We start from the raw sequence: 26424 nt of genomic DNA, 5'->3' as shown, positions 1-26424 counted from the left end.
CGCCGCCGCGAGCCAATAGGCGCCAAGCGAGAGGCGGCGGGGGGCGGGACAGCTGGTCACGTGGGCAGGGCACCGAGAGGGGGCGTGGCGAAGGGGCGGAGCCAGGGCGCCGAGACGCCATTGACTTTCAGGGCAAGGGGCGGGGCCAATGGGGCGGAGCCCCCCGGGAGGCGGTGCCGAGGGTGGGCGGGGCCTCCCGAGGGGCGGGGCCTCCCGGAGCCACCGCCCGTCCCCGCCCCCCCCCCCCCCCCCGGGCCAGGATCGGGCCCCGTCCCGTCGCCGCCACAGAGCCCCGGCAGCAGGCGCGGCGGCAGCACAGGCGGCTTTACTGGGAGGCGTCCCGCACAGCGGCCACGCCGCAGCACCGCGCCGCACCCGGGCCCCCGCGGGCCCCCCGCGCCTTCCCGGCCCCGCCGCCGGCGCGGGCCGCAGCCCCCCGGCCCCCCGCACCGAGCCCGCGGCCCCGGGGCAGCCCCCCCCGCTCCCCTCCCCGGCCCCGGTCAGGCCGCAGGGCGGTGGGCGCGCAGGCGGCGCAGGCGCTGGCGTCGCAGGCGCAGCAGCAGGTCGGGGGGCAGGCGGGACCCCCCCGGCTGCCGCCCCCGCGCCCGCTGCCGCCGCGCCCGCGCCAGGCGGAAGCTGCACGGCGTGGGCACGTTCTCGTAGGAGACGCGGCACGGCCGCGTGGCCGCCTCGTAGCCCTCGGCCCGCGCCGTCACCTCGTACTCCCCCGGGTTCAGCAGCCGCCAGTAGTCCCCGTCGAAGGCTGCGGCGGCGGGGCGGGCGTCAGGGGCCCCGCGGGGCCGCGGTGCTGCCACGCGCCTTTGCCCCGGCCAAGTCCCTGTCCCCATCCCATTCCCGTCCCCATCCCCATCCCATTGCCATGAGCATCCCCAGTCCCATTCCTGTCCCCATCCCCGTTCCCAGCCTCATCCCATTCCCATCCCCATCCCATTGCCATGCACATCCCAAGTCCCAGTCCCATTCCTGTCCCCATCCCTATTCCCAACCTCATCGCATTCCCATCCCCATCCCCAATCCCTTCCTATCCCCAATCCCATTCCTGTTCTCATCCCCATTCCTATCCCCATCCCATTCCCATCCCCAACCCTCTTCCCATTCCCAATCCCATTCCTGTCCCCATCCCATCCCCATTCCCAATCCTGTTCCCATCCCACCTCCATCCTATTCCTGTCCCTGTCCCATCCCATCCCCATTCTCAACCTCATCCCATTCCCATCCCCATTCCCTCCCCATCTCCATCCCCAATCCCATTCCTGCCCCCATCCCATCCCATCCCCATTCTCAACCTCATCCCATTCCCATCCCCATTCCCTCCCCATCTCCATCCCCAATCCCATTCCTGCCCCCATCCCCATTCCCAGCCTAATCCTATTTCCACCCCCATCCCCAACGCTATCCTGTCCCCATCCCATTCCCGTCCCTGTCCCCATCCCTGTCCCCCCGTACCCGTCCGGACGTCATGGTTGATGCCGTCCACAGAGATGATGGCGTTGGCGATGCCCTGCTCCGTGTCTCTGTCCCGAACCACCCCCCTTAATCCCGCGGTGCACCTGGGGACCGCGGCCGGAGCGGGCGTCACCGGGCGGGCGTGCAGGCGGCACACACACGCACACACACGTGCACACACCCATGTGTGCACACACCCACGTGTGCCACCCTCAGCCACACCCGGTGCTGTTTGTGCCCAGACCCCGGCGCCGGGCACGGTGCCACGGCACGCGTGGCACGCAGCACGCACCCACGGCACAGGCGCGCTACGGACGACGCCGGCACACGCGCCCTGCACGCACGAACCCTCGCAGGCAGCACGTGCACCCCGCGTGGGCACACCGGCTCCACGTGTGCAGGAGCACAGGCGCCCCGCAGGCCGCACGCACGCGTGGGTGCCCGTCTGCACCGCGCCTGGCACGCGCCTGCCCTGGGCCCGGGGCACTCGCCGAGCCCACGCTCCGTGCCCGCGGAGGTGGCACCGAGCCCACGCTCCGTGCCCATGGAGGTGACGCCGCGGCCACGCTCCATGCCCACGGAGGTGGCACTGGGCCCATGCTCTGTGCCCACGGAGATGACGCCGAGCCCACGCTCCGTGCCCGTAGAGGTGGCACCGAGCCCATGCTCCGTGCCCACAGAGGTGACGCCGAGGCCACGCTCCGTGCCCGTGGAGCTGGCACTGAGCCCACGCTCCGTGCCCACGGAGGTGACGCCGAGCCCAGGCTCCGTGCCCATGGAGGTGGCACCGAGCCCACGCTCCGTGCCCACGGAGGTGACGCCGCGGCCACGCTCCGTGCCCGTGGCGGTGGCACTGAGCCCACGCTCCGTGCCCACGGAGGTGACGCCGCGGCCACGCTCCGTGCTCATGGAGGTGGCACCGAGCCCATGCTCCGTGCCCGTGGAGGTGCCCATGGGGGGCGCAGGGGGGACACGGAGCCTCGGGGGCGTTTGGGGACCCCCGAGCCGTGTCCTGCTGCCATCTGCTCAGCCCCTGCCGAGAGCCCGACCCCGTGGTGCCCAGGCTCCCGGTGGGACCCCGCAGCACGTCCCCCCCTCCCGGGACCCCCGGGGGTCCCCGTCCCCCACCTGCTCCATGTAGAGCAGCAGGGACTCCCGGTTGTTCTCCCACTCGGCCGGCAGCTCGGAGGCGTGCGGGAACTTGTCGCAGGAGAGCTCCACCGTGATCTCGAAGCAGTTGGTGTGCAGGTAGCTGAAGTCGTTCATGCCTGTGCAAGATGGGGAGGAGGTGTCGGGGGGGTCCCCGGCCGCCCCCCCCCCCCCCCCAGCCCCCCACTCACTGCCGGGCACCGTGTGCCAGTTGGCCCCGTTGATGATGTTGCCGAAGCGCATGAAGTCATCGTAGTGGCAGAGGCGCCGCTCCTCGCTGGCCATGGCCAGGTTGGAGGTGGCGTAGACGGTGGCCAGCCAGCGGAAGACCCCGTCGTCGGCGGTGGGGGTCAGCTCCTGCGCCTTCCAGTAGGTGCGGGTCATGTCGAAGGGGTAGGTGACCACCAGCTCCCCGCCGTGCAGGTTGGCGCTCAGCACGAAGGGGTACCGCTGCATCCAGTCGATCACCGCCCGCGTCTCGGGGGCCACCTGGGGGGACCCCGCGTCAGAGGGGGCCGTGGCGGGTCCCGGTGCCAAAACCCCCGCCGGGCCAGGGGAAAAGCTCCCGTCACCCCCTCCTCAGGGCGCACGGCCGAGAGCCCGCAGGCCTGTCGCCCACGGGTGGGCATCACCCAGGCGCGCGGGGGCAGGAGGAGAGGCGGGTTTCGGGGTGCCCGCGGGGCCGGGCTCACCGTGGCGTTGGCGAAGGTGTAGTACTCGGGGATGGGGATGTAGTGGTTGGGGAACTCGTGGGGCACCAGGTCGTTGTCCTCGGCGTCCCACAGCGCCGTGTTGAGGTCGGCAAAGTTGTGATTGAGGTCGATGCCCTCGTAGGTCCAGCGGCCCATGGCCCAGCCCGACAGCTCCGAGCCCTGCCGGGGGACGGGGTCACCGGGAACCGGCGCCGGAGGGCCCTGCGGCGGGTCGGTGCTCAGCACCCCGGGACCGGGCAGCCCGACCCTACCAGCTTGTAGGCGGTCTCGTAGCCGTCGGGGTTCATGGAGGGCAGGAGGTGGATGCGGGTCTCGGTGACCAGCTGCACCACGCGGGGGTTGCCCAGCCGAAACTCCCGGCACAGGTACTCCATCAGGTTGAGCAGCAGCTCCCGGCCCAGCACCTCATTGCCGTGCATCCCCGCCACGTAGCGGAACTCCGGCTCGCCTGCCGGGCACAGCGCCTGGTGGCAGCGGGGGCCCCGGCCGCCCCGGTCCTCCGTGCCCCATGCCAGCCTGGGCATCCCTGGTGACCCTGTCCCCATCCTGCACCGGCCTGGGTGTCCCTGGTGACTCTGTCCCCATCCTGCACCGGCCTGGGTGTCCCCGGCCACCCCATCCCCATCCTGCACCAGCCTGGGTGCCCCTGGCCACCCTGTCCCCAGCCTGCACCAGCGTGGGCATCCCTGGTGTCTCTGTCACCATCCTGCACCAGCCTGGGTGTCCCCAGCCACCCTGTCCCCATCCTGCACCAGCCTGGGTGTCCCCGGCCACCCCATCCCCATCCTGCACCAGCCTGGGTGCCCCTGGCCACCCGGTCCCCATCCTGCACCAGCCTGGGCATCCATGGCCACCCTGTCCCCATCCTGCACCAGCCTGGGTGTCCTTGGCCACCCGGTCCCCATCCTGCACCAGCCTGGGCATCCATGGCCACCCCGTCCCCATCCTGCACCAGCCTGGGTGCCCCTGGCCACCCGGTCCCCATCCTGCACCAGCCTGGGCATCCATGGCCACCCCGTCCCCATCCTGCACCAGCCTGGGTGCCCCCGGCCACCCCGTCCCCATCCTGCACCAGCCTGGGTGTCCCTGGCCACCCCAGCTGTCACCTTCCCTCCCTGCCCCGGAGCCGCAGGGCACCTACCCACTTCGTGCTGCCCGGGGTTGTCGGAGATCTCCATGACGTACATCTTGAGGCCCAGGTAGCTCTTCCCGATGCTGTAGACGCGGGTGATGTCGGGGCACTCGTCGTTCACCCGCTTCATCAGCTGGGGAGGGCACGGCGCTCTGGGTCAGGGTCCGGGAGCACCCAAGGGTGCAGAGACCCCCAGCCCCACACTGGGGTGCCCCCAGGGGCGCGGAGACCCCCAGCCCCATGCCGGGGCTGCAGGGAGGGCACCTTTCTCATCTCCTTGTAGTTGTGATGGCGGAAATCCAGCTTGTCGGTGGGCAGGGGCTGGCTGTGCCAGGAGTGGATGTTGTTCGGGTCTGTGAGGAGCCGGCCCGGCAGAGAGGGGACAAGGTCAGAGACCCTGGGACGCGGGAACAGCCCGGACCCCAGCCCCAGGGACGGCTCCGGCAGAGCGCGCCCGTCCTGGGTGCTCGCGGGTCGGGGCAAGGGGTGGCGGGTGGCGGGCAGCGGGCACCCACCTGGCAGCAGGCAGCCCAGGACCTCTGCCCGCAGGCAGATGGTGCCATTCGGGAACCAGGTCTGGGGGTTGATGCGCAGGTAGCGTGCCACCACCGGCGAGGGCAGCAGGTTGAGCACCGGTGTCTCGGGGTCCTTGTTCCCAGGGAAGATCTGGGGGACGGATGGACGCAGCCCTGCAGGTCTCTGTGCCGGGGGGAACCAGCGGGGGGCTGCGGGGATGGGGGCTGCAGCAGAGCCGCCCGCCGGGGCCCAAAGGGTTACAGGCGCCGCAGCCGCTTCTGGCCCTGGCCTCCCCTGGCCCCCCTCCAGCCCCTAATGAGGAGCAGGCGCAGGGCTGCGGGGCGGGGGGCCCTGAGCCCGGCACCGCCGAGCACCCGGAGCCTCCACGGTGCCGCCACCCCAGCACCAAGAGGGGAGGGTCTCCAGCAGGGTCCCCAGGAATGAGCACAGGGACCCCAAACCTGCCCCGGCACAGCCCCGGCACAGGGACCCCAAACCTGCCCTGGCACAGTCATGGCGCAGGGACCCCCAAACCTGCCCTGGCACAGCCATGGCACAGGGACCCCAAACCTGCCCTGGCACAGTCATGGCGCAGGGACCCCCAAACCAGCCCCGGCACAGCCATGGCACAGGGACCCCAAACCTGCCCCGGCACAGCCCTGGCACAGGGACCCCAAACCTGCCCTGGCACAACCATGGCGCAGGGACCCCAAAACCTGCCCTGGCACAGTCATGGCACAGGGACCCCAAACCTGCCCTGGCACAGTCATGGCGCAGGGACCCCCAAACCGGCCCCGGCACAGCCATGGCACAGGGACCCCAAACCTGCCCTGGCACAGTCATGGCACAGGGACCCCAAACCTGCCCCGGCACAGCCCCGGCACAGGGACCCCAAACCTGCCCTGGCACAGTCATGGCGCAGGGACCCCCAAATCTGCTGCAGCACAGCCATGGCACAGGGACCCCAAACCTGCCCTGGCACAACCATGGCACAGGGACCCCAAACCTGCCCCGGCACAGCCATGGCACAGGGACCCCAAACCTGCCCCAGCACAGCCATGGCACAGCCATGGCACAGGGACCCCCAAACCTGCCCCGGCACAGCCATGGCACAGGGACGCCAAGCACTGGTAGCCAAGCTGGCCGTGGGAGCAGCATGGCTGGCTCTGGCCGCCCCCTCGTCTCACGCCTCCCCGCACACACGCGTGCACACCCTGGGGTGCTTGCACGGCCCCTCCGTCCTCACACCTCGGCGTGACCCCGTGCGTGCAGCACGCACACACGCGCACCCGAGCACCAGGCTGCCGTGTTCGCCTTCGGGCACAGCCAGCCGTGCCACGCAGCGCCGAGCACACCCACGTGTGCCCCCGCCGCACTCACGCGCGGGCACCGGCGGGGCCTGGCAGGCGGCCGGGGCGGCAGCCGGGGACAAGCAGCCTTTGTGCCGGGTGCCCGGGGCGAAGCGCTGGAGGACGCTCACGGGTGGGGAGGCCAAAGGCAACAGAGCCGGGCCCCAGCCCAGCGCCAGCCGGCACGGTTAACCCCCCCGGCACGGTTAATCCCCGGGCCCTGGCTCTGCTCGGGGAGCCAGGTGGGCTGGGGGTGCCGGGGGTCCCCGCTCCCACCACCCCTGACCAGGGCTGCTCCCCGCGGGCACCTACCGCCTCCTCGGTGCCGTTGCGGCACGGCTGCCATGTGTGCGTGTCGTTGCTGACCTGGACTTTGTAGGACGTCACCCAGTCGTACCTGCATGGGGAGAGAGTCAGCGGGGTCCCGGCCCCCGCCCGGCCCCCCGGCGCTGGCCCTGCCCGGCGCCTTACGTCCAGATGGAGTTGAGCCCCTGGGTGATGACGCCAGTGAAGTTGGTGAGCCCGCGGGCATCCACCTCCAGCCACTGCTCCGTGTCCTCCTGCCCCGCGCACCAGCCGCCGTCGTAGAAGTCGCCGTCGTAGAGCCCGGACTGCGGGGGGGTCAGGGACGGGAGGGGGATGCAGGGCCCTGCCCGGGGCACGTCCCCTCTGCCCGCGAGCCCCCGGCCCGTGGTCCCGCGAGGAGCTGCGCCCGTGCGGCACCGGCACGGCAGCGGCACCGGGACAGCGCTCTGAGCTGCATGGCACCGCCTGGGTGGCAGACCAAGTCCCGGGTTTAACGGGACCCCTCGAGGGGCCGTGGCCGAGCCCCCCGCCCCGTCCGCCATGCAGAGGAACCCGGCACTGCCGGCAGGCCTGGCTCCCGCCGGCCACGGCGAGGCTGGAGGGGTCCACGTTGGAGAGCCCCTGCTACACGTGCGCCATGCACACGCCACGCACACGCCACGCACACACGGCATTTGCCATGCGCGCAGCACACATGCCACGCGTGTGCCACACGCCATGCGAAGATCACACACACCCCGTGCACGCGCCGTGTGCACACGGCACACACCACGCACATGCCATGCGCACACCGCGCACCCACCACGCCACACACACGCCATGCACACAGTGCACACATGCCATGCACATGCCACCCACACGCCACACGCCATGCAAGCAGGACACACCACGCACACGCTGCACGTCCTACCTGGATGTTGAGGCGCCCGCGGTGGGCGCCCAGGCCGTAGCGCTTGTCGCTGGAGGCTCGGAGCTGGGAGTCCAGCACCCGCAGGGACTCCAGCCCCAGGGGGGGGCACTCTGGGGGCAGAGCAGGGGGGGCCGGGCTCGCTCAGAGACCCCCGTGCAGGGGTCCCTCCTCCCTGCGCCCCTCTCCCTGTGCCCGGGGACAACGCCTGGCAGGTCCCGTGCCATGCCATGCTGTGCCATGCCGTGCCGTGCCACAGGACACGTGCCCGCCCGGCGAGGTGCAGCAGCCCTGCCTGCGCCGGCTCCCTGCCCGCTGCCCACCCCGGCCCCGCTCCCAGGCTCTGCGGGACCAGACCCGAACGCACGGGAGAGACCCCGGGCTCCAGCCCCCAGCGCAGGAACGCAGCCAGGCCCCGTGGCCACAGCCACAGCCGCAGCCACGACCGCAGCCACGACCACGGCCAGGGCAAACCCCACTCTGCGTCACGCAAACCCCACTCTGCGTCACGCAGAGGGGCAGGGAAGACAGCGGGGGGTGAGGGGGGCGTCCTCACAGCAGGACAGGTGCGCGTCCGCACACGTGTGGGTGCATGCACGCGTGCACACGGTTTGCAGGGTGCGTGCACAGGGCGGCCGCCGTGCCCGCGCAGGGTGCGTGACAGCGCGGGGCCCACGCGTGTGTGGCCGGGGCGGTGGCCGTGCCCCCCCGAGCACCCGGCCCACGCTGGACTCGGCGTGCGCGCGCGGCGTGGAGGCGCGTGCGTGGCGCGGAGGTGTGCGCGCACGCGTGTGTGCCCCATCCCGCGGTGCCGAGCGTACGTACGAGGCTCCTGCGGAGCGGCCGCCTCCTTGGCCGGAGCCTTCGGCTTCTTCTTCACCACTTTCTTCCTCACGACTTTAACCCGCACCAGCTTCTTCCGGGGCGCCGGGGCTGGAGGGGGCAGAGGGACCCCCGGGCTGCGGGGCCACCACGCAGCACCCGGGGCAGGGGCCCGCCCGCCCTCGGGGACCCGGGCGCCCTTGCACCCCCCCGCCCCGCACACGGCCCCCGGCGCTCGCGGGGAGGCCCCAGGGCACCCCCTCACCCCGCACAGCCCCGCAGGGGCGCACGGCCCCTGCACACGCGTGCACGCACCCGTGCACACACGCACAAACACGCAAACGCAGGGCACGTGCACGCAGAAATGGCACAAATGCGTGCAGATGCAGGGTGCACGCTCAGACACGCTGGTGCACAGATACACACACAAGACACACGCGTCTGTACTCGCACACACACGACCAAACACACACACGTGCACACGCACCCCTGTGCACACATGCTTTAAGCCCCTCCCCTCCACACACACAGTTGTGCACACACATCCCTGCACACACAGCCGTGCACACATTCCTCTGCACACAGCTGTGCGCACACATCCCTGCACACAGCTGTGCACACACATTCTTCTGCACCCAGCTGCGCACACGCACACAGACGTACACACACACCCCCCTGCATACACACATTCCTCTGCACACAGCCATGTGCACACACAGCTGTGCACACACACACACAAAGTTGTGCACACACATCCCTGCACACACACACATTCCTCTGCAGACAGCCGTGCACACACACGGTGGTGCACACATCCCTCTGCACACACAGCTGTGCACACCGACACTTGTGCACACACATTCCTCTGCACACAGCCGTGCACGCACAGCCGTGCACACACACCCCTGCACGCATGCATTCCTCTGCACACAGCCATGCACACACACACAGAGCCATGCACACACAGCCGTGCACACAGGCACTTGTGCACCCCGCTCCCTGCACACACCCACACTTGTGCACACACCCACACTTGTGCACCCCCCTCCCTACACACACACTTGTGCACACACAGCTGCGCACAGCCCTCCCTGCACACACAGCGTGTGCACCCTCCCCACACTTGTGCACCCCCCTCCCTGCACACACACGCTTGTGCACACACAGCCGTGCACCCCCGTCCCTACACACACACGCTTGTGCACACACAGCCGTGCACGCACAGCCGTGCACCCCCCTCCCTGCACACACACGCTTGTGCACACACAGCCGTGCACCCCCGTCCCTACACACACGCTTGTGCACGCACAGCCGTGCACCCCCCTCCCTGCACACCCACACTTGTGCACACACAGCCGTGCACCCCCGTCCCTACACACACACGCTTGTGCACGCACAGCCGTGCACCCCCGTCCCTACACACACACGCTTGTGCACACACAGCCGTGCACGCACAGCCGTGCACCCCCCTCCCTGCACACACACACAGCTGTGTGCACCCCCCCTCTTGCGCACCCCCCCGCACCCCCGGCCCCGCTCCTACCTGGGGCCCCGGGGCCGCCCCGCTCCAGCCGCCCGCGCTGGGGGGGACCGGGGCTGGCGGGGGCCGCGCTGCCCCCCGGGGGGGAGCCCGTGGGGCTGGGGGCGGTGCTCGCCCTGGGGCCCCTGGGGGGGGCCGCCCCGGGGCCTTTGGGGGGTCCGGTCGTGGTCGGGGGGCGTCCGGTCGTGGTCGGGGGGGGGCTCGGTGCCGCGCCCCTCGGGGGTCCCGTCCCGGTGCCCCTCGGGGGTCCCGCCCCGGGGCCTTTGGGGGGTCCGGTCGTGGTCGGAGGGGGTCCGGTGGCGGTGCCCATCCCCGTGGCGCCGGGGCGGCCGGGCTCGGCGGGGGCGGCGGGCAGCCCCCGGGGGCGGGGGGAGGCGGCGGTGGGCGCCGCCCGGGCGGGGGGCGGCGGGGGGCCCAGCAGCAGCAGCAGCAGCAGCAGCAGCAGCGGCGGCGGCGGGGCGAGGGGCAGCCCCAGCATGGCCGCGGCGGAGCGGAGCGGAGCGGCCCCGGCCCTGCCTGCCCCGGCGCTGCCTGCCCGGCCCTGCCTGCCCCGGCCCTCCCCCGCCGCTCTCGCCGCCCCTCCCCGCCCCGCCCGGCCGGGACCCCCGGGGATGGGGGGGCCCCGGGCGCTGGGGGCCGTGGCGGAGCCGGGCCGGTCACGGACGCTCCCACCCCGCCGCCCCGCTGCCCCCCCAACAGGCAAAGTGCCCCTGCCCGCACCGCTGCCCGCACGCTGCCCGCACCGCACCGCTCCGGCCGGGCAGGGCAGGGGTCCCGCCGGGCTGCCCAAAGTGTCCCCCCCCGTGTGACCGGCTGCTCCCGGAGCCCCCCCGAACAGGGGACACCAGGGCCACCCTGTCCCTGCCGGCCCCAGCACCCTGCAGGGTCCCCGCTGTCCTTGCACCCCGTGGTGTCCACATCACCCTTGCACCGTGTCCCCGCTCTCCCCAGCACCGTGTCCCCACTGTCCCCAGCACCCCGCAGGGTCCCCGCTGTCCCCAGCACTGTGTCACCACTGTCCCCAGCACCCTGCAGTGTCCCCACCACCCTTGCACCACGTCCCCGCTGTCCCCAGCACCCTGCAGTGTCCCCACCACCCTTGCACCATGTCCCTGCTGTCCCCAGCACTGTGTCCCCACTGTCCCCAGCACCCTGCAGTGTCCCTGCTGTCCCAGCACAGCTGGCGTCTGACCCTGCTCCCGGGGCTGGAGGGGAGCAGCCACTCAGCACCCCGGGGCCGATCCTGCCGGCAGCCCCCGGCATCGCTGTGCAGGGGAGGGGGCTGCTGGGCGCCGGCAGGATGAGGCCCCGGGGGACGGATCCTGCGGGGCTGTGGCCGCTCGCTGGCCCCGCTCCCACGGGAAACCCACGGTCCCTTCGGCCACGCGTGCAGCAGCGTGCCGGGGCGCTGGGCTGCGGCTGCGGGGCGGCCGGGCATCGGGCCAGCGGGTGCCCACCGTGTCCCGGCGCTGCCGGCAGGCCCCGGCGCTGCCAGCAGGCCCCGGCGCTGCCCGTGCCTCTGCCGGGGAACGCGCCCCGGCTCTGCGTGGTGCCCGCACACGGGGTTTCGCTTGCGGGAGCGCCTGAGCTGATCACACAGCAGCTCTGGGAGCAAAACCCTCCCAGGCTGGGATCGGCTGCTCGGCGTGTGCGTCCCCAGCCCGCTCCCGCTCCCCCGGGCCGTGCTGGGGCGGCCGCGGCTGCGCCCCGTGCCGGGGCTGCGCTGGGTGCCCCGTGGGCCCCGTGCCCTGCTCCCCTGGCCCCCGGCTGCTCCCGGCCCCGGCTCCCCCCTGCCAGGGGACCCCGAGCCGAAGCCGGCCGTGCTCACCGCCGGCGTGGCCGGAGGCAGCTGGAGCAGCTCAGCCCTTTGCGACAGCGAGGGCAGGGACGGCTGCGGGGGGCTCCGCCATCCCCGCCTCGCCGCAGCCGTCAGTGCCGCCGGCCGAGCCCGGGGACCCGGGAGGCCCCGCGAGCCGCCTGCGCGGAGCAGAGCCCGCCCGGGCCTCGCAGCCAAGAGCCGGCGCAGAGCAGGCGCCGAGCAGAGGGATCCAGCCCTGGCCCCCGGCCCTGCCAGCCAGCGGGGACGCCCTGCCCGGGGCTCTGCCCGCGAGGGACCCCCAGGGGACGTGGTGCCCGCGGTGCCCCAGGGCATCCCCGGTGGGACCGCAGGACCAGCGGGCACTGCCGAACCACTGTGCCAGCACCGCGGCAGGCGTGAGCGGGCCCTGCTCTGCCCCAGGTCACCTCCCTGCCGAGCCTCCCCGGCAGCTCCGGCTGAAGCCTGCGGTGAGGTTCGAGGTGTGCGCGGTGCCGGAGCCGGTGCCGGGCAGCGCTGGAGTCGCTTCCCCGTGCTCCCCGGAGAGCCCGGGCTGTGCAGGCAGCGCCCGGGCTGCCGCTGCGGGGAAGGAGCCAAGCACCACAAGGACGGAGGCACGGGCGGGGGCCGGCAGCCCAGTGGGGTCCGGGTCGGGGTGCCCAGGGGCCATAGTCCCACCGAGGGGAAGGTCTCTGGGTCCTGCCTCTCCCTCCACCCCAAGCGGCATCCTCCGAAAAGCCGCGGCGCCGCTGCTGGCGCTGCCACCAGCCTCCCATGAGCTCATTTTCCACCCCAAAAGGACTTTCCCGGCCTGACTTTTACTTCTTTTATTGGGATTTTCTACAGCCTCCAGCTGCAGGGCTGGGCCGAGGGGATGGGAGTGAGCAGCCTGGGCTTGGGCCACCGGCACCCTTTGGTGGCCACTCTGTGTTCACCCGGCTCGTGCCCAGCTGGAGCGGGCAGGGGAGCAGAGCTGGCAGCTCCAGGCACTGGTCCCATCCCTGTTCCCGTCCCTGTCCCCTTGCCAGGTCCCTGTGGGGCTGTCCCAGACCCCCCCGCAGCCCGTGGCACTTGCAGCCAGCCCAGGATCCCTGGATCCCCATGCCCAAGGGCTGTGGAGGCAGCACGGGGCTCGGGGCGGTGCAGGAGGCTGCGTGCAGGATGCTCCTGCGGGACGGGGTCCCCTGGCCCTGCAACCCCCGGGGATGCTCCCGTCGCATGGAGCCCTTTGGCCCTGTATCAGCCAGGGATGCTCCTGCGGGACGGGGTGCTCCGTCCCGGCGGTGCCTGGGTGCGTTCCTTCCCCATCCCTGGCCGAGAGCAGGGGACGGCTGGGACCGGGCTGGTGCTGGCGCGGGGCCCAGACGTCTGGCACGCAGGATGATGCTTTGTTTCGTGCCGGTCTCTGGGGGCTGGATGGTGGGAAGGGTTTTGCTATGAGCTGAGGCATCTCCCGCATCCTGCCGAGGGCTCTGGAAAGGGCCCAGGAGGGGAGGCCGCCCTCGCTGGCATGACTCAGCCCCCATGTGATGGGACTTTCTAGGTTTGCCAAAGACCTGGCACCTCTCCGCACCCTCCCGGCCGGGGTGCTGGGCTGAGCGCCTGGCTCCGGGGCAGGAGAGGTCAGTTAGGCTGGCCCCGCTCCTGGCTCCCCAGGGCCAAGGCACACAGCTCCGGCGCTCCGATTCAGCCCCACTCAGCACTTCCAGGGCTGTTATGAATTTCCCCATGCAGCTTGGCTCCGAGTCAAGCCGGCCGCGTCCGCACTGCCGGCGGCTGCCAGCTCCCGCTGCGGGAGATGCCTTAAAGGCGCCGGAGCCTGCCCCGGCAGGGATGCTGCTGGATGGCTGCCGCAGCCCCCCCGGCACCCCGCAGCTCCCCCAGCACCCCGCAGCCAGAGCAGGGGCGGCAGCAGGGCCAAACCCACCAACTCGGCGTTGGAGCTGATGGCACCACCGGTGCTGGTGCTCCTGGGGAAGTCTGCTGCTCTCCATAGGTGTGGAGAAGCGCCCCAGGATCCCTAGTGCCGGGGTGTCCCAAAAGGGGGGTTCTCCCTCGGGGTGCAATGGCTGAGCCCTGTGTTCCCATGCTGTGTCCTGCAGCGCCCTGCCCCCAGGGATGCTGGTGCCCTGCACCCGGTGCCGGTGCTGCCGCCTGCCTGGCTCGCTGCCCTGAGCTGCCCCGGCACGGGAACCGCAGGCGGCAGCCGAGGTCGGGGCTGCCAGCCAAGGCAAACGCTTTGGCAGCCGCCGGGCTGGCCACGGGGCTTGTGCCCAAACCGCCCGGCAGTGCCACATCCACCCGGTGGTGCCTGGGCTAAGCGCTCGGGTGCCCAGGCTGGGCAAGGGGTCCCCGGGCTGGGCAAGGGGTCCCTGGGCCAGCCTGGCCCTGTCTCTCCTCGTCCCTGTCCTGTGAGCGCCCCATCCCACAGCTGCAACAGGGGGGACATGGGACAGAGCCCTCCTGTGTCCCCCGCGCTGGCAGGGATGGAGGCGGGGGCTGTGGGGGGTCACTGAGGGATGAGGGGCTCGAGGTGCTTTGCCAGGGCTTCCCCTGCTCGGGGCCGTCCCCGGCCACTGCCGCCCTGCGCCACGTGCCAGAGCCCCCTGCCCACGGCTGCTCTGCAGAACCTCGGCGCGGGGGCAAGAGGGGCCGGCAGCCGCCCCGGGTCCAGCCCTGGGCCCTGCCAGGGCCCCCTGGCCCCATGCAGGCCATGGGGATGTCCCCTCCGGGGGGATGGCGTCACCCCAGAAGCCCCAGCTGTGACATCGCCCTCCTTGCTGCCCCAGCCAGGACATGGCTGTGCCGGGCTGGGGGACGCCGCCGGCCACAGGGTCAGCCCCGGGACCCCAGCAGGAGCAGAGCTGCGTGTGTATCGGCCCGGGCAGGGGCTGGGGGTGCCGGGGGGGTCTCAGGTGCCGGGCACCCTCTGGGAGCACCCCTGGAGGCCTTCCCAGCTGCATCGTGGGCGATGCTCCACGGCTTGGTGTCTCTGCAGGACGGCTGGGGGTCCCGGTGCTGCGCAGGGACGATGGAGCTGCACGGCAAGAACCAGCGGCTCCTGGAGGTGGTGGCCTGTGTCATCCTGGCCTGCTGCCCCTGCCCGGCAAGCCTCTTCTGCCTGCTCCTGCCCTTCATCCTCCTCTCTGAAGAGCCCATCGGAGCATGAGGATGGCTCCGGATCTCGCTCGTGCTGTTCAATGAGCAGCCCTGCCCTCGCCAGCGCAGTGTCTTTGCTGGGCGTGGGTGGAAGGGTGGGAGTGGGCACCCGGCCTCGGCAGCAGCTCCGTGCCCCCCCTGCTCCTCCCTGCAGCCCATCCTGCTCCCCTGCCCGCGGTGCCGGTCCCCTCGCCCCGCAGTGTGGCACCGATGGCAGGGAGCAGGTCCATCCCCAGCCCCGCAGTGTGGCACCGATGGCAGGGAGCAGGTCCATCCCCAGCCCCGCAGTGCGGCACCGATGGCAGGGAGCAGGTCCATCCCCAGCCCCGCAGTGCGGCACCAATGGCAGGGAGCAGGTCCATCCCCAGCCCCGCAGTGTGGCACCGATGGCAGGGAGCAGGTCCATCCCCAGCCCCGCAGTGCGGCACCGATGGCAGGGAGCAGGTCCATCCCCAGCCCCGCAGTGTGGCACCGATGGCAGGGAGCAGGTCCATCCCCTCGCCCTGCAGCACGGCACCGATGGCAGGGAGCAGGTCCATCCCCAGCCCTGTATGCTCCTGGCAGCATCCTCTGCCCAAAACAGGCACCCTGCCCGCAGGCGAAAGGACCCGGGACCAGCTCCTCCACCTCTGTGGTGCCGGGGACGGGACCCGGTGCTGACGGGGTCCTGCCTGGGGACGCTCTGAGCAGGGCTGGCTCCAGAACTGGTCCCTCCAACCTCCCTGGGCTCTGCCCGGCCCCCTCCTGCTCCCCACGGGCAGCTGCAGTGGGCGATCCCCCCAAAAGCCGCTGTTGCACGGGGCGGGTGGGGGCCATGGGGGTAAGTCAGGGGAGCGGCGGGGTCCTGCCCAGGGACGTGCTGGGGGGCCAGGCAGCCCCCCCGGCGCCGGGGTGGCCCTGTGCCCAGCCTCTGCCCCTTGCAGCCCCGGCAGTGCCGTGGGAGACGGCACGAGGCCCCGAGCGCTGTGCTCTGTGCAGGCTCTGCTTGGACCCCTGGGACCCTGCGATGGGATGGACCCAAAAAGGGAGCTGAGGGGACCAGTGGCAGGAGCAGGGGACATCCATGTGGCCTTGGTCACGTGCAGCCTCCGGGCACGCACAGCCACCGGCCCCGGACACACGCACCCCCCGTCCCGGACACCTGCACCCCTGGACACGCACGTCCCGGCCATGCACAGCCGCTGGATGTGCACACTGGGTGGACAGGGATGTGCACACCTGGTCTGGGACAAGCACAACTGCTGGACACACACACTTGGTGGCCCCAAAGACCCCCACCCGTTGGACACCCACAGCTGGTGGAGAAGAGCGCACTCACCCATGGGCCCCCCACACCCCTGGGACACGGGGGGACACCAGGGCACACCCACAGCCGGCGCACAGGGACCCCAGGGACATGCACACCCTCGTGCAACGCTGCCAGCTTTATTGATGGTGTTGCGAGCAGAGGACCCGGGGCCACGGTGGTGCCGCGGTGCAGAGGAGGTGGTGGCCGAGGGTCTCCGGGATGCCAGCTCCGCGGATGCCTGGTGCTGGGGTCAGCTCAGCAGCGGTGGCTGCGTGTCCCGTGCTGGGATCGGCTCCTCCTGTACCACTGGTGTTGGCAACACAGCCCGTGGGGCCACCGGTACGCCATCCCCGGGGCTGGCGGGGGGCCCTCTCCTGTGCCGGGGCCAGGCAGCGGGGGCCGGGGCAGGGCTGGGCGGGGGGGTCACCCCAGGCAGGGTGGGGGGACGGGGCAGGGCTGGGGGGCGAGTGGCAGGGGTCGGCGGCGCCGGCAAGGCTGGAGGCGATGGTGCGGGGTGACATGCGGGGGCTTTAATGACAGACGTGTCCCCAGCAGCCTGAGGGACCACGGCAGGGGCAAGTGACGACAGTGCCCATGGGTGTCCCTGGGGTCCAGCGTGGCGAGGCTCACAGCACCCTCCTCTTCCTCCTGCAGTAGTAGATGGTCCTGGATTCGGCACCTGGGCGAGAAGCGATGCTGAGCGGCTGCGCCCGTCACCGCTCCACCCCCGGCCATGGGGACCGAGAGCTGGGACCCCTCGGCCGTGGGGCCAGCCGGCCATCACCGGCACCGCAGCCAGCACCTCTGCCCCTGTGCCGCCTCCTCCTGCTGCGCCGCCTGCGCTGTCGGCCGGCCCGGGGGCTCCTCTTGCGTCTCCTGTGCCGGGACGGTGACCGGCGGACCCGCCGGCACATGGTGGTGGTGCCACGGGGCCGGTGCTGCCACGGGGCGGCCGCCCTCCTCCTGCGGGCTGGGGCCGGCCGGCAGCCACGGAGCCTGCACGTGGCCAGGCGGCACCGTGGGGACGTTGTGATGTCACTGGTGATGTTGGCCCCGTCACGCGCCCGCGTCACAAAGGGCCTCGCCCCGGCACCCCTATAAAAGCGGGGCAGGGCCACAGAGCCACAAGCCCCCGGCGGGACAGGGCGGCCGCCCACACCACTCGGCCACCCATCATGGCCCGGTACCGGCGCAGCAGGAGCCGCAGCAGGAGCCGGCGTCGCCACCGCAGCCGAAGCCGCTACCGCAGCCGCCCTCGCCGCCGCTATGGCAGGACCCGACGCCGGCCCGGGGCTCGCAGCCGCCGCCGGTACAGGAGGAGCCGACGACGGCGTGGGACACGCAGCCGACGCCGCCGACACTGAGCCGACGCCAGCGCTGGGCATCTGCGGAGCCGGTGTCCCCGAGAGCCCCGGTCACCACCGCCTCCACGCTGCCGCAACACCGCAGCCATGGCTCCCTCAATAAAAGTGGAACGACCGCACGAGGCCTGTGGGTGTCCCTGGTGTCCCTGTGCGCCGTCTGTGTGTCCCCTGGTGTCGTGTCCCTTGGGTGGGCATCCGTGTCTGCTGGGGGTGTGTGTCCCGTGGGTGCGCATGTCCAGGACCAGCACGCGTCTCCTGGGATGGCGGTGCCCCAGCCTGCCTGCTCCTGGGCTGGGTCTGACCCCGTATCCATGTCCCCAGCCCATCTCCATGTCCCCAGCCCATCTCCATGTCCCCAACCCTTCTCCATGTCCCCAGCCCATCTCCATGTCCCCAACCCATCTCCATGTCCCCAACCCATCTCCATGTCCCCAGCCCTTCTCCATGTCCCAGCCCATCTCCATGCCTCCCGGGCACTGGTGCCCTCCCCGAGGGTGCAGTTGGTGGCCTGCTGGCATCCCCAGGGATTTTGGGCTGTGAAAGCACCCAAGGGTGGGCCTGAGACGGTGGCCAGATGCCACCAGCCAGCGATGCCGCAGCCACTCGGGACAAGGAGCCCGGCCCTTCCCATGGCGCGGGGGAGCCGCGCACCGCAGGGCCCTGGGAGGGAAGGGCTGCAGCTTTTGCTCACTTCTGGTCACTGCTGGTCACTTTTAAGAGAGGCTTTTTGAGGCGTCAGGTGGGAATCAGGAGCTCCCTGCTGCAGGTCCCCAGCAGGGCACAGGCACTGTCCCCGTGTCCCCGGCAGGGCACCGACGCTGTCCCCGTGTCCCACAGGACTCCAGCGCTGTCCCCATGTCCCAGGACACCGGCGCTGTCCCCCCCGTCCCCGGCTGCCCTGTGGCCCCTGTCACCTCGCAGGAGGCGGCGGCAGCGGGTGCCGGCAGAGCCCCGGGATGGGCCAAGCGTCACGGCGGCATTCGGCTCCACCTTCCTCTTCCTCTTCGTCCTGCCCCTGCCCCTCTGTGCCGCAGGACCACGCGTGACGGGTGCGCTGGACGACACCCTGAGCGCCGACGCACGTGAGCTTGGAACAGCGACCACGCCTGACGCAGGAATGGTGGCTTTTCCAAGGCTCGTTCATCGAGGAGCAAAGCAAGCTGTGGGCACGAGGGGTCTCCTGCCCACCTTTCCCATCGCATGTCAGTTGACTACAGGGCAGCCGCTTTATCCCATAAATGGGACAGCCCGAGCGAGCCTTCCTTGGGCTCTCCCTGCGCGGCCGCGTGGCTGCGTGGCGGGGTCTCCCCTGGAGCCGGGACACCTCCCGGGGCTGCTCCTCGAGGCAGAGACCTTGCACCAACGGCAGAGCTTTGGTAAGCGACCGGTATCGCGCACAACCTCGCACTGCGGTAGCTTTGGTTTCTCTTGGGAACTTGGATTGCATGCGGGATTGGTACGTTTTGCACCTACAGTCCCGTAGACATAAACCGTTGTCCAAGTCTGAGACTAAGACTGGACCTAGCCGCACCCAAGCTCCATCAGGAGTTTAGGAAGCAAGGGGGTCTGCTCTGACCCTCGTGACTCACCAGGAGGGTCCTCCTTGCCCTTTTGCATCCCCGTCCCTCTGTGAATCGTTCGAACTCGATACGACTCAATTTTCCTTTGTAAGCTTCTTCCGTGCAGTAATTAATAGAGCGAACCTTGCCATCGAACTTTGTTAAGTCGCACTTATACAACATCATGTTAAACCCAGTTTTGCCCACGCCTTTGACGGTGGTTCCTTAAGCGATCTAAATCACCCATTTGCGACAAATTGGCATAGTCCTGGTTTTAAACCAGGATTTGCGACACCCATGCTGCCGGCCCTGCTCATCCCTGGCAGAGCCGCGCTCCCCGTCGCCGGCATCTTCCTCACCCGCCGGCTGCCAGCCCTGGCCGCCTTCCTCACCGCGCTTGTCCCGCCCGCCCTCCTCTTCCTCGCCATCGCGCACTGGCCGGTGCCGCTGGCCGAGGCTGAGCCATCAGCGACGGTGGCCGCGGGGCAGGGATAAGGGGTTTGAGAAGATGTGAGAGAAGCGGCCCTGCAGACGCCCAGGAATGGGGAGAAGGAGGGGAGGAGGGGCTCCATGGCCGGGGCAGGGATCCTCCGCAGCTCAGGGGAGGAGCGCGGGGAGGCAGGGTGAGCCCCTGCACCCCGGGGAGGGTAACGGGGGAGCAGAGATCGCCTGCAGCCCGGGGAGATCCATGATGGAGCAGAGATCGCCTGCAGCCCGGGGAGATCCATGATGGAGCAGAGATGCCCTGCAGCCCATGGAGATCCATGATGGAGCAGAGATCGCCTGCAGCCCGGGGAGATCCATGATGGAGCAGAGATGCCCTGCAGCCCATGGAGATCCATGATGGAGCAGAGATGCCCTGCAGCCCGGGGAGATCCATGATGGAGCAGAGACCCCTGCAGCCCGGGGAGATCCATGATGGAGCAGAGATCCCCTGCAGCCCGGGGAGATCCATGATGGAGCAGAGATCCCCCTGCAGCCCATGGAGATCCATGATGGAGCAGAGATGCCCTGCAGCCCGGGGAGATCCATGATGGAGCAGAGATCCCCCTGCAGCCCGGGGAGATCCATGATGGAGCAGAGATCCCCCTGCAGCCTATGGAGATCCATGATGGAGCAGAGATGCCCTGCAGCCCGGGGAGATCCATGATGGAGCAGAGATGCCCTGCAGCCCATGGAGATCCATGATGGAGCAGAGATGCCCTGCAGCCCATGGAGATCCATGATGGAGCAGAGATGCCCTGAAGCCCATGGAGATCCATGATGGAGCAGAGATGCCCTGCAGCCCATGGAGATCCATGATGGAGCAGAGATCCCCCTGCAGCCCATGGAGATCCATGATGGAGCAGAGATCCCCTGCAGCCCGGGGAGATCCATGATGGAGCAGAGATCCCCTGCAGCCCGGGGAGATCCATGATGGAGCAGATCTCCCCCTGCAGCCCAGGGAGGACCCCACGCCGGAGCAGGGGGGTGCCCGGAGGAGGTTGTGACCCCGTGGGCAGCCCGCGCTGGAGCAGGCTCCTGGCAGGAGCCGTGGCCCCGTGGAGAGGAGCCCGTGGGGAGCAGGTTTGCTGGCAGGACCGGTGACCCCGCGGGGGCCCACGCCGGAGCAGGCTGCTCCTGAAGGGCTGCGCCCGGGGAAGGGACCCGCGCTGGGGCAGCCGGTGCAGGGCTGTGCGCCGGGGGGGACCCCACGCCGGGGCAGGGCAAGAGCGTGAGGAGGACGGAGCGGCAGAGACAGGGGGTGAGGAGCTGACCGCAGCCCCCGTTGCCCGTCCCCCCGCAACGCTCGGGCTGAGGAGGTGGAGAATTCGGGAGCAAAGCTGAGCCCGGGCAGAAGGGAGGGGTGGGCGCAAGGGGTTTTCTTGATTTATTCTCATTCCTCATTATCCTACTTCATTGTTTATTGGCAATGAATTGAACTGATTCCCTCCACTCGAGCCTGTTTTGCCCGCGATGGTACTTGCTGATGATGCCCCTGCCCTTATCCCCACTCAGGAGCCTTTCGTCCTGTTTTCTGCCCCCGTCCCGCCGAGGAGGGCAGGGATGGAGCGGCTGGGTGGGCGCCAGGGCCCAGCCACAGTCGGCCCGCTCCAGTGTCCTCACCGGCTGCGCCGGAGCCCTCGGCATCAGCCTCCGGTCGCGGCGGTGCACATCAGCCCCTGCCACAGACTCCCCGCCACCCCCTGCCTCTCTGCCCCTTGCCCGGTGGGTGGTGGGTGCGGCAGCCCCCGCTTCAGAGCGTGGCCAGGAGCGGCCGGGCGGCACCGTGGGGACGTTGTGATGTCACTGGTGATGTTGGCCCCGTCACGCGCCCGCGTCACAAAGGGCCTCGCCCCGGCACCCCTATAAAAGCGGGGCAGGGCCACAGAGCCACAAGCCCCCGGCGGGACAGGGCGGCCGCCCACACCACTCGGCCACCCATCATGGCCCGGTACCGGCGCAGCAGGAGCCGCAGCAGGAGCCGGCGTCGCCACCGCAGCCGAAGCCGCTACCGCAGCCGCCCTCGCCGCCGCTATGGCAGGACCCGACGCCGGCCCGGGGCTCGCAGCCGCCGCCGGTACAGGAGGAGCCGACGACGGCGTGGGACACGCAGCCGACGCCGCCGACACTGAGCCGACGCCAGCGCTGGGCATCTGCGGAGCCGGTGTCCCCGAGAGCCCCGGTCACCACCGCCTCCACGCTGCCGCAACACCGCAGCCATGGCTCCCTCAATAAAAGTGGAACGACCGCACGAGGCCTGTGGGTGTCCCTGGTGTCCCTGTGCGCCGTCTGCGTGTCCCCTGGTGTCGTGTCCCTTGGGTGGGCGTCCGTGTCTGCTGGGGGTGTGTGTCCCGTGGGTGCGCATGTCCAGGACCAGCACGCGTCTCCTGGGATGGCGGTGCCCCAGCCTGCCTGCTCCTGGGCTGGGTCTGACCCCGTCTCCATGTCCCCAACCCTTCTCCATGTCCCCAGCCCATCTCCATGTCCCAGCCCATCTCCATGTCCCAGCCTGTCTCCACGTCCATAACCCATCTCCTTGTCTCAACGTTCTCCATGTGCCACCTAATCTCCACGTCCCACCAGATCTCCATGTCCCAGCCCATCTCCATGTCCCAGCCCACCTCGATGTCCCCAATCCATCTGCACGACCGCAACCCATCTCCACATCCCAGCCCATCTCCATGTCCCAGCCCATCTCCGCATCCCCAGCCCATCTCCACATCCCAGCCCATCTCCACATCCCTAGCCCATCTCCACGTCCCAGCCCATCTCCACGTCCCAGCCCATCTCCACATCCCCAGCCCATTACCATATCCAGGGCCATCTCCATGTCCCCAGCCCATCTCCATCCACATCCTCAGCCCGTCACGGCACGGTGGAAAGGCCCTTGCAGCTGCTGTTAGTCCTGGCAGCCCCGGGGAGAGAGGAGACCAGGCTGTGCTGAAGAACAGCATCCTCTGCTCCCAGGGAATGGTAGAGCAGCCCTTTCCCAAGGGAGCCGGCTCTTACCCGTGTCACACTTCCCGGGGGAGAACGGGGAGGACCAGCATGGTCCCAAGGCTGCACCGCTCCCGAGTGCGCGGGTGATGGCAGCGCCGGACTGGTGTGGGCAAGGCAGTCTGCCCGCCAGGCCTGGGGAGGGATGGCCACCATCAGCCGTTCGGCTTGGCAGAGGAGAGAGAGAACGTGCAGCAGGAAGACAGGAGAGGCCCTTAGCCAGCCTTGGGTTTTTGTTTTTTTTTTTTTATTTTTTAAAATAAATAACTAAATAAAATATAATGAGGAAGTTGGTTCTTTTGCCATCTTTCACAAGCAAAAATGCAATGCTATCACACCAGGTGAAAGTAGTGCAACCAGCAGTGTTTCACCAAGTCTCAGTTTGTCACCTTGAATATTTTCTAAATAGCCTGCCATTGCTTTTTGTTGCTTTGGGCTGTCGTAATTCACTATAAATATATTTATAAGCTATTAAACATTATTACAAATTTATTATATCTTTTATTTGTTAAATGTGTTGACAGTCGCCATTTATTCTAAGTTTCTCCCCAGCCTGGTCCTGAGCCCTGCGGTGACAATTCACCCCGCCGCCCCCGGCTCTGCCTGGCCCCTGCCCCAGGGGCAGCATTTGCCCACCCCCAGGCTGAGGAGGGGGCATTTGCCCCCCTCGGCTGCCCCACACCGAGCTCAGGGTGAGGATCTGCCCCTGGGCGGGGAATTTACACATGGGGAGGGGATCTCTGCCCCAGGGGGGAGCTGCCCCTGGGCAGGGGAGCTGCCCCTGGGGAGGGGGCATTTGCCCTGGGGGAAGATTTGCCCATGGGGGGCACCTGCCCCTGGGGAGAGATTGACCCCTGGGGGTTTCTTGCCCCCGGGGCAGTGCCTGACCGGGGCCGGTACCCGCAGGGTTAGGGCTGACGGGGCTGGGACAGGGCAGCACCGGGGCGCCAGGGCTGTGCGTGCCCGGGCTCCGTGTCCAGGGCTCCTTTCTGGGCTCCAACCCAGGGCTCCGTCCCGGGGACACCTGTGGGGACAGCCCATCCCCATGTCACCGTGATGCGGGACGGGCATGGGCAGGACCCGGCTCAGGCCCCCGAGCCCCCAGCCCCAGCGCTGCCTGCCCTTGTGCAGCCTCCTGCGGGCGGGGGCCGGCCGGCAGCCACGGAGCCTGCACGTGGCCAGGAGCGGCACCGTGGGGACGTTGTGATGTCACTGGTGATGTTGGCCCCGTCACGCGCCCGCGTCACAAAGGGCCTCGCCCCGGCACCCCTATAAAAGCGGGGCAGGGCCACAGAGCCGCAAGCCCCCGGCGGGACAGGGCGGCCGCCCACACCACTCGGCCACCCATCATGGCCCGGTACCGGCGCAGCAGGAGCCGCAGCAGGAGCCGGCGTCGCCACCGCAGCCGAAGCCGCTACCGCAGCCGCCCTCGCCGCCGCTATGGCAGGACCCGACGCCGGCCCGGGGCTCGCAGCCGCCGCCGGTACAGGAGGAGCCGACGACGGCGTGGGACACGCAGCCGACGCCGCCGACACTGAGCCGACGCCAGCGCTGGGCATCTGCGGAGCCGGTGTCCCCGAGAGCCCCGGTCACCACCGCCTCCACGCTGCCGCAACACCGCAGCCATGGCTCCCTCAATAAAAGTGGAACGACCGCACGAGGCCTGTGGGTGTCCCTGGTGTCCCTGTGCGCCGTCTGCGTGTCCCCTGGTGTCGTGTCCCTTGTGTGGGCGTCCGTGTCTGCTGGGGGTGTGTGTCCCGTGGGTGCGCATGTCCAGGACCAGCACGCGTCTCCCGGGATGGCGGTGCCCCAGCCTGCCTGCTCCTGGGCTGGGTCTGACCCCGTCTCCATGTCCCAGCCCATCTCCTTGTCCCAACATTCTCCACGTGCCACCCCATCTCCACGTCCCAGCCCATCTCCACATCCCAGCCCATCTCCATGTCCCAGCCCATCTCCACATCCCAGCCCATCTCCATGTCCCAGCCCATCTCCGCATCCCTAGCCCATCTCCACATCCCAGCCCATCACTATATCCAGGGCCATCTCCATATGTCAGCTCATCTCCGCGTCCCCAGCCCATCTCCATCCATGTCGCCAGCCCATCTCTACGTCCCTTCCTTCTCCATATCCCAGCCCATCTCCATGTCCCCAGCCCACCTCCTTGTCCCAGTCCATCATGGCACGGTGGAAAGGCCCTTGCAGCTGCCGTTGGTCCTGGCAGCCCCGGGGAGAGATGAGACGAGACAAGGCTGTGCTGAAGAACAGAACGGTACGGCTGCCCTTTCCCGAGGGAGCTGGCTCTTACCCGTGTCGCACTTCCCGGGGAAGAACGGGGAGGACCAGCACGGTCCCGAGGCTGCACCGCTCCCGAGTGCGCGGGTGACGGCAGAGCCCAACTGGTGTGGGCAAGGCAGTCTGCCCGCCAGGCCTGGGGAGGGATGGCCACCATCAGCCGTTCGGCTTGGCAGAGGAGAGAGAGGACGTGCAGCAGGAAGACAGGAGAGGCCCTTAGCCAGCCTTGGGTTTGTCGGGCTTTTTTTGTTTTAAATAAATAAAATAAAACGAGGAAGTTGGTTCTTTTGCCATCTTTCACAAGCAAAAATGCAATGGTATCACACCGGGAGAAGGTAGTGCAACCAGCAGTGTTTCACCAGTTCTTAAAGTACATAGTCTGCCATTGCTTTTTGTTGCTTTGGGCTTCTGTGATTCATTAGAGATATATTTATAAGCTATTGGGGACTTGCAGATGGATTGGGGACATGGAGATGGGCTGGGGACATGGAGATGGGCTGGGACATGGAGATGGGCTGGGACATGGAGAAGGGTTGGGGACATGGAGGTGGGCTGGGATGTGGAGATGGGCTGGGGACATGGAGATGGGCTCGGGACATGGAGAAGGGTTGGGGACATGGAGAAGGGTTGGGGACATGGAGATGGGGTCAGACCCAGCCCAGGAGCAGGCAGGCTGGGGCACCGCCATCCCGGGAGACGCGTGCTGGTCCTGGACATGCGCACCCACGGGACACACACCCCCAGCAGACACGGACGCCCACCCAAGGGACACGACACCAGGGGACACGCAGACGGCGCACAGGGACACCAGGGACACCCACAGGCCTCGTGCGGTCGTTCCACTTTTATTGAGGGAGCCATGGCTGCGGTGTTGCGGCAGCGTGGAGGCGGTGGTGACCGGGGCTCTCGGGGACACCGGCTCCGCAGATGCCCAGCGCTGGCGTCGGCTCAGTGTCGGCGGCGTCGGCTGCGTGTCCCACGCCGTCGTCGGCTCCTCCTGTACCGGCGGCGGCTGCGAGCCCCGGGCCGGCGTCGGGTCCTGCCATAGCGGCGGCGAGGGCGGCTGCGGTAGCGGCTTCGGCTGCGGTGGCGACGCCGGCTCCTGCTGCGGCTCCTGCTGCGCCGGTACCGGGCCATGATGGGAGGCCGAGTGGTGTGGGCGGCCGCCCTGTCCCGCCGGGGGCTTGTGGCTCTGTGGCCCTGCCCCGCTTTTATAGGGGTGCCGGGGCGAGGCCCTTTGTGACGCGGGCGCGTGACGGGGCCAACATCACCAGTGACATCACAACGTCCCCACGGTGCCGCCCGGCCGCTCCTGGCCACGCTCTGAAGCGGGGGCTGCCGCACCCACCACCCACCGGGCAAGGGGCAGAGAGGCAGGGGGTGGCGGGGAGTCTGTGGCAGGGGCTGATGTGCACCGCCGCGACCGGAGGCTGATGCCGAGGGCTCCGGCGCAGCCGGTGAGGACACTGGAGCGGGCCGACTGTGGCTGGGCCCTGGCGCCCACCCAGCCGCTCCATCCCTGCCCTCCTCGGCGGGACGGGGGCAGAAAACAGGACGAAAGGCTC

At 69.6% G+C, this 26424-nt stretch overlaps 1 protein-coding gene across 1 annotated transcript; it reads right to left on the bottom strand.

Moving 5' to 3' along the window:
* Nucleotides 1-500: 500 nt before the first annotated feature.
* Nucleotides 501-10379, bottom strand: CPXM1 (carboxypeptidase X, M14 family member 1; the record flags this gene model as incomplete). The annotated part of the gene is given in 15 exon segments (XM_082315920.1): nucleotides 501-763; nucleotides 1468-1552; nucleotides 1554-1571; nucleotides 2596-2735; nucleotides 2808-3105; nucleotides 3309-3488; nucleotides 3581-3777; nucleotides 4471-4594; nucleotides 4726-4814; nucleotides 4977-5127; nucleotides 6639-6723; nucleotides 6798-6937; nucleotides 7543-7652; nucleotides 8365-8472; nucleotides 9905-10379. Coding segments are annotated over 15 exon segments (2463 nt in total).
* Nucleotides 10380-26424: the final 16045 nt, after the last annotated feature.

Source organism: Platalea leucorodia, assembly GCF_965183815.1.
Source record: "Platalea leucorodia genome assembly, chromosome: 6".
Classification (NCBI taxonomy): domain Eukaryota; kingdom Metazoa; phylum Chordata; class Aves; order Pelecaniformes; family Threskiornithidae; genus Platalea; species Platalea leucorodia.
Note: the sequence above shows the minus strand (reverse complement) of the source record. Positions and strands in the feature narration are given on the sequence as shown.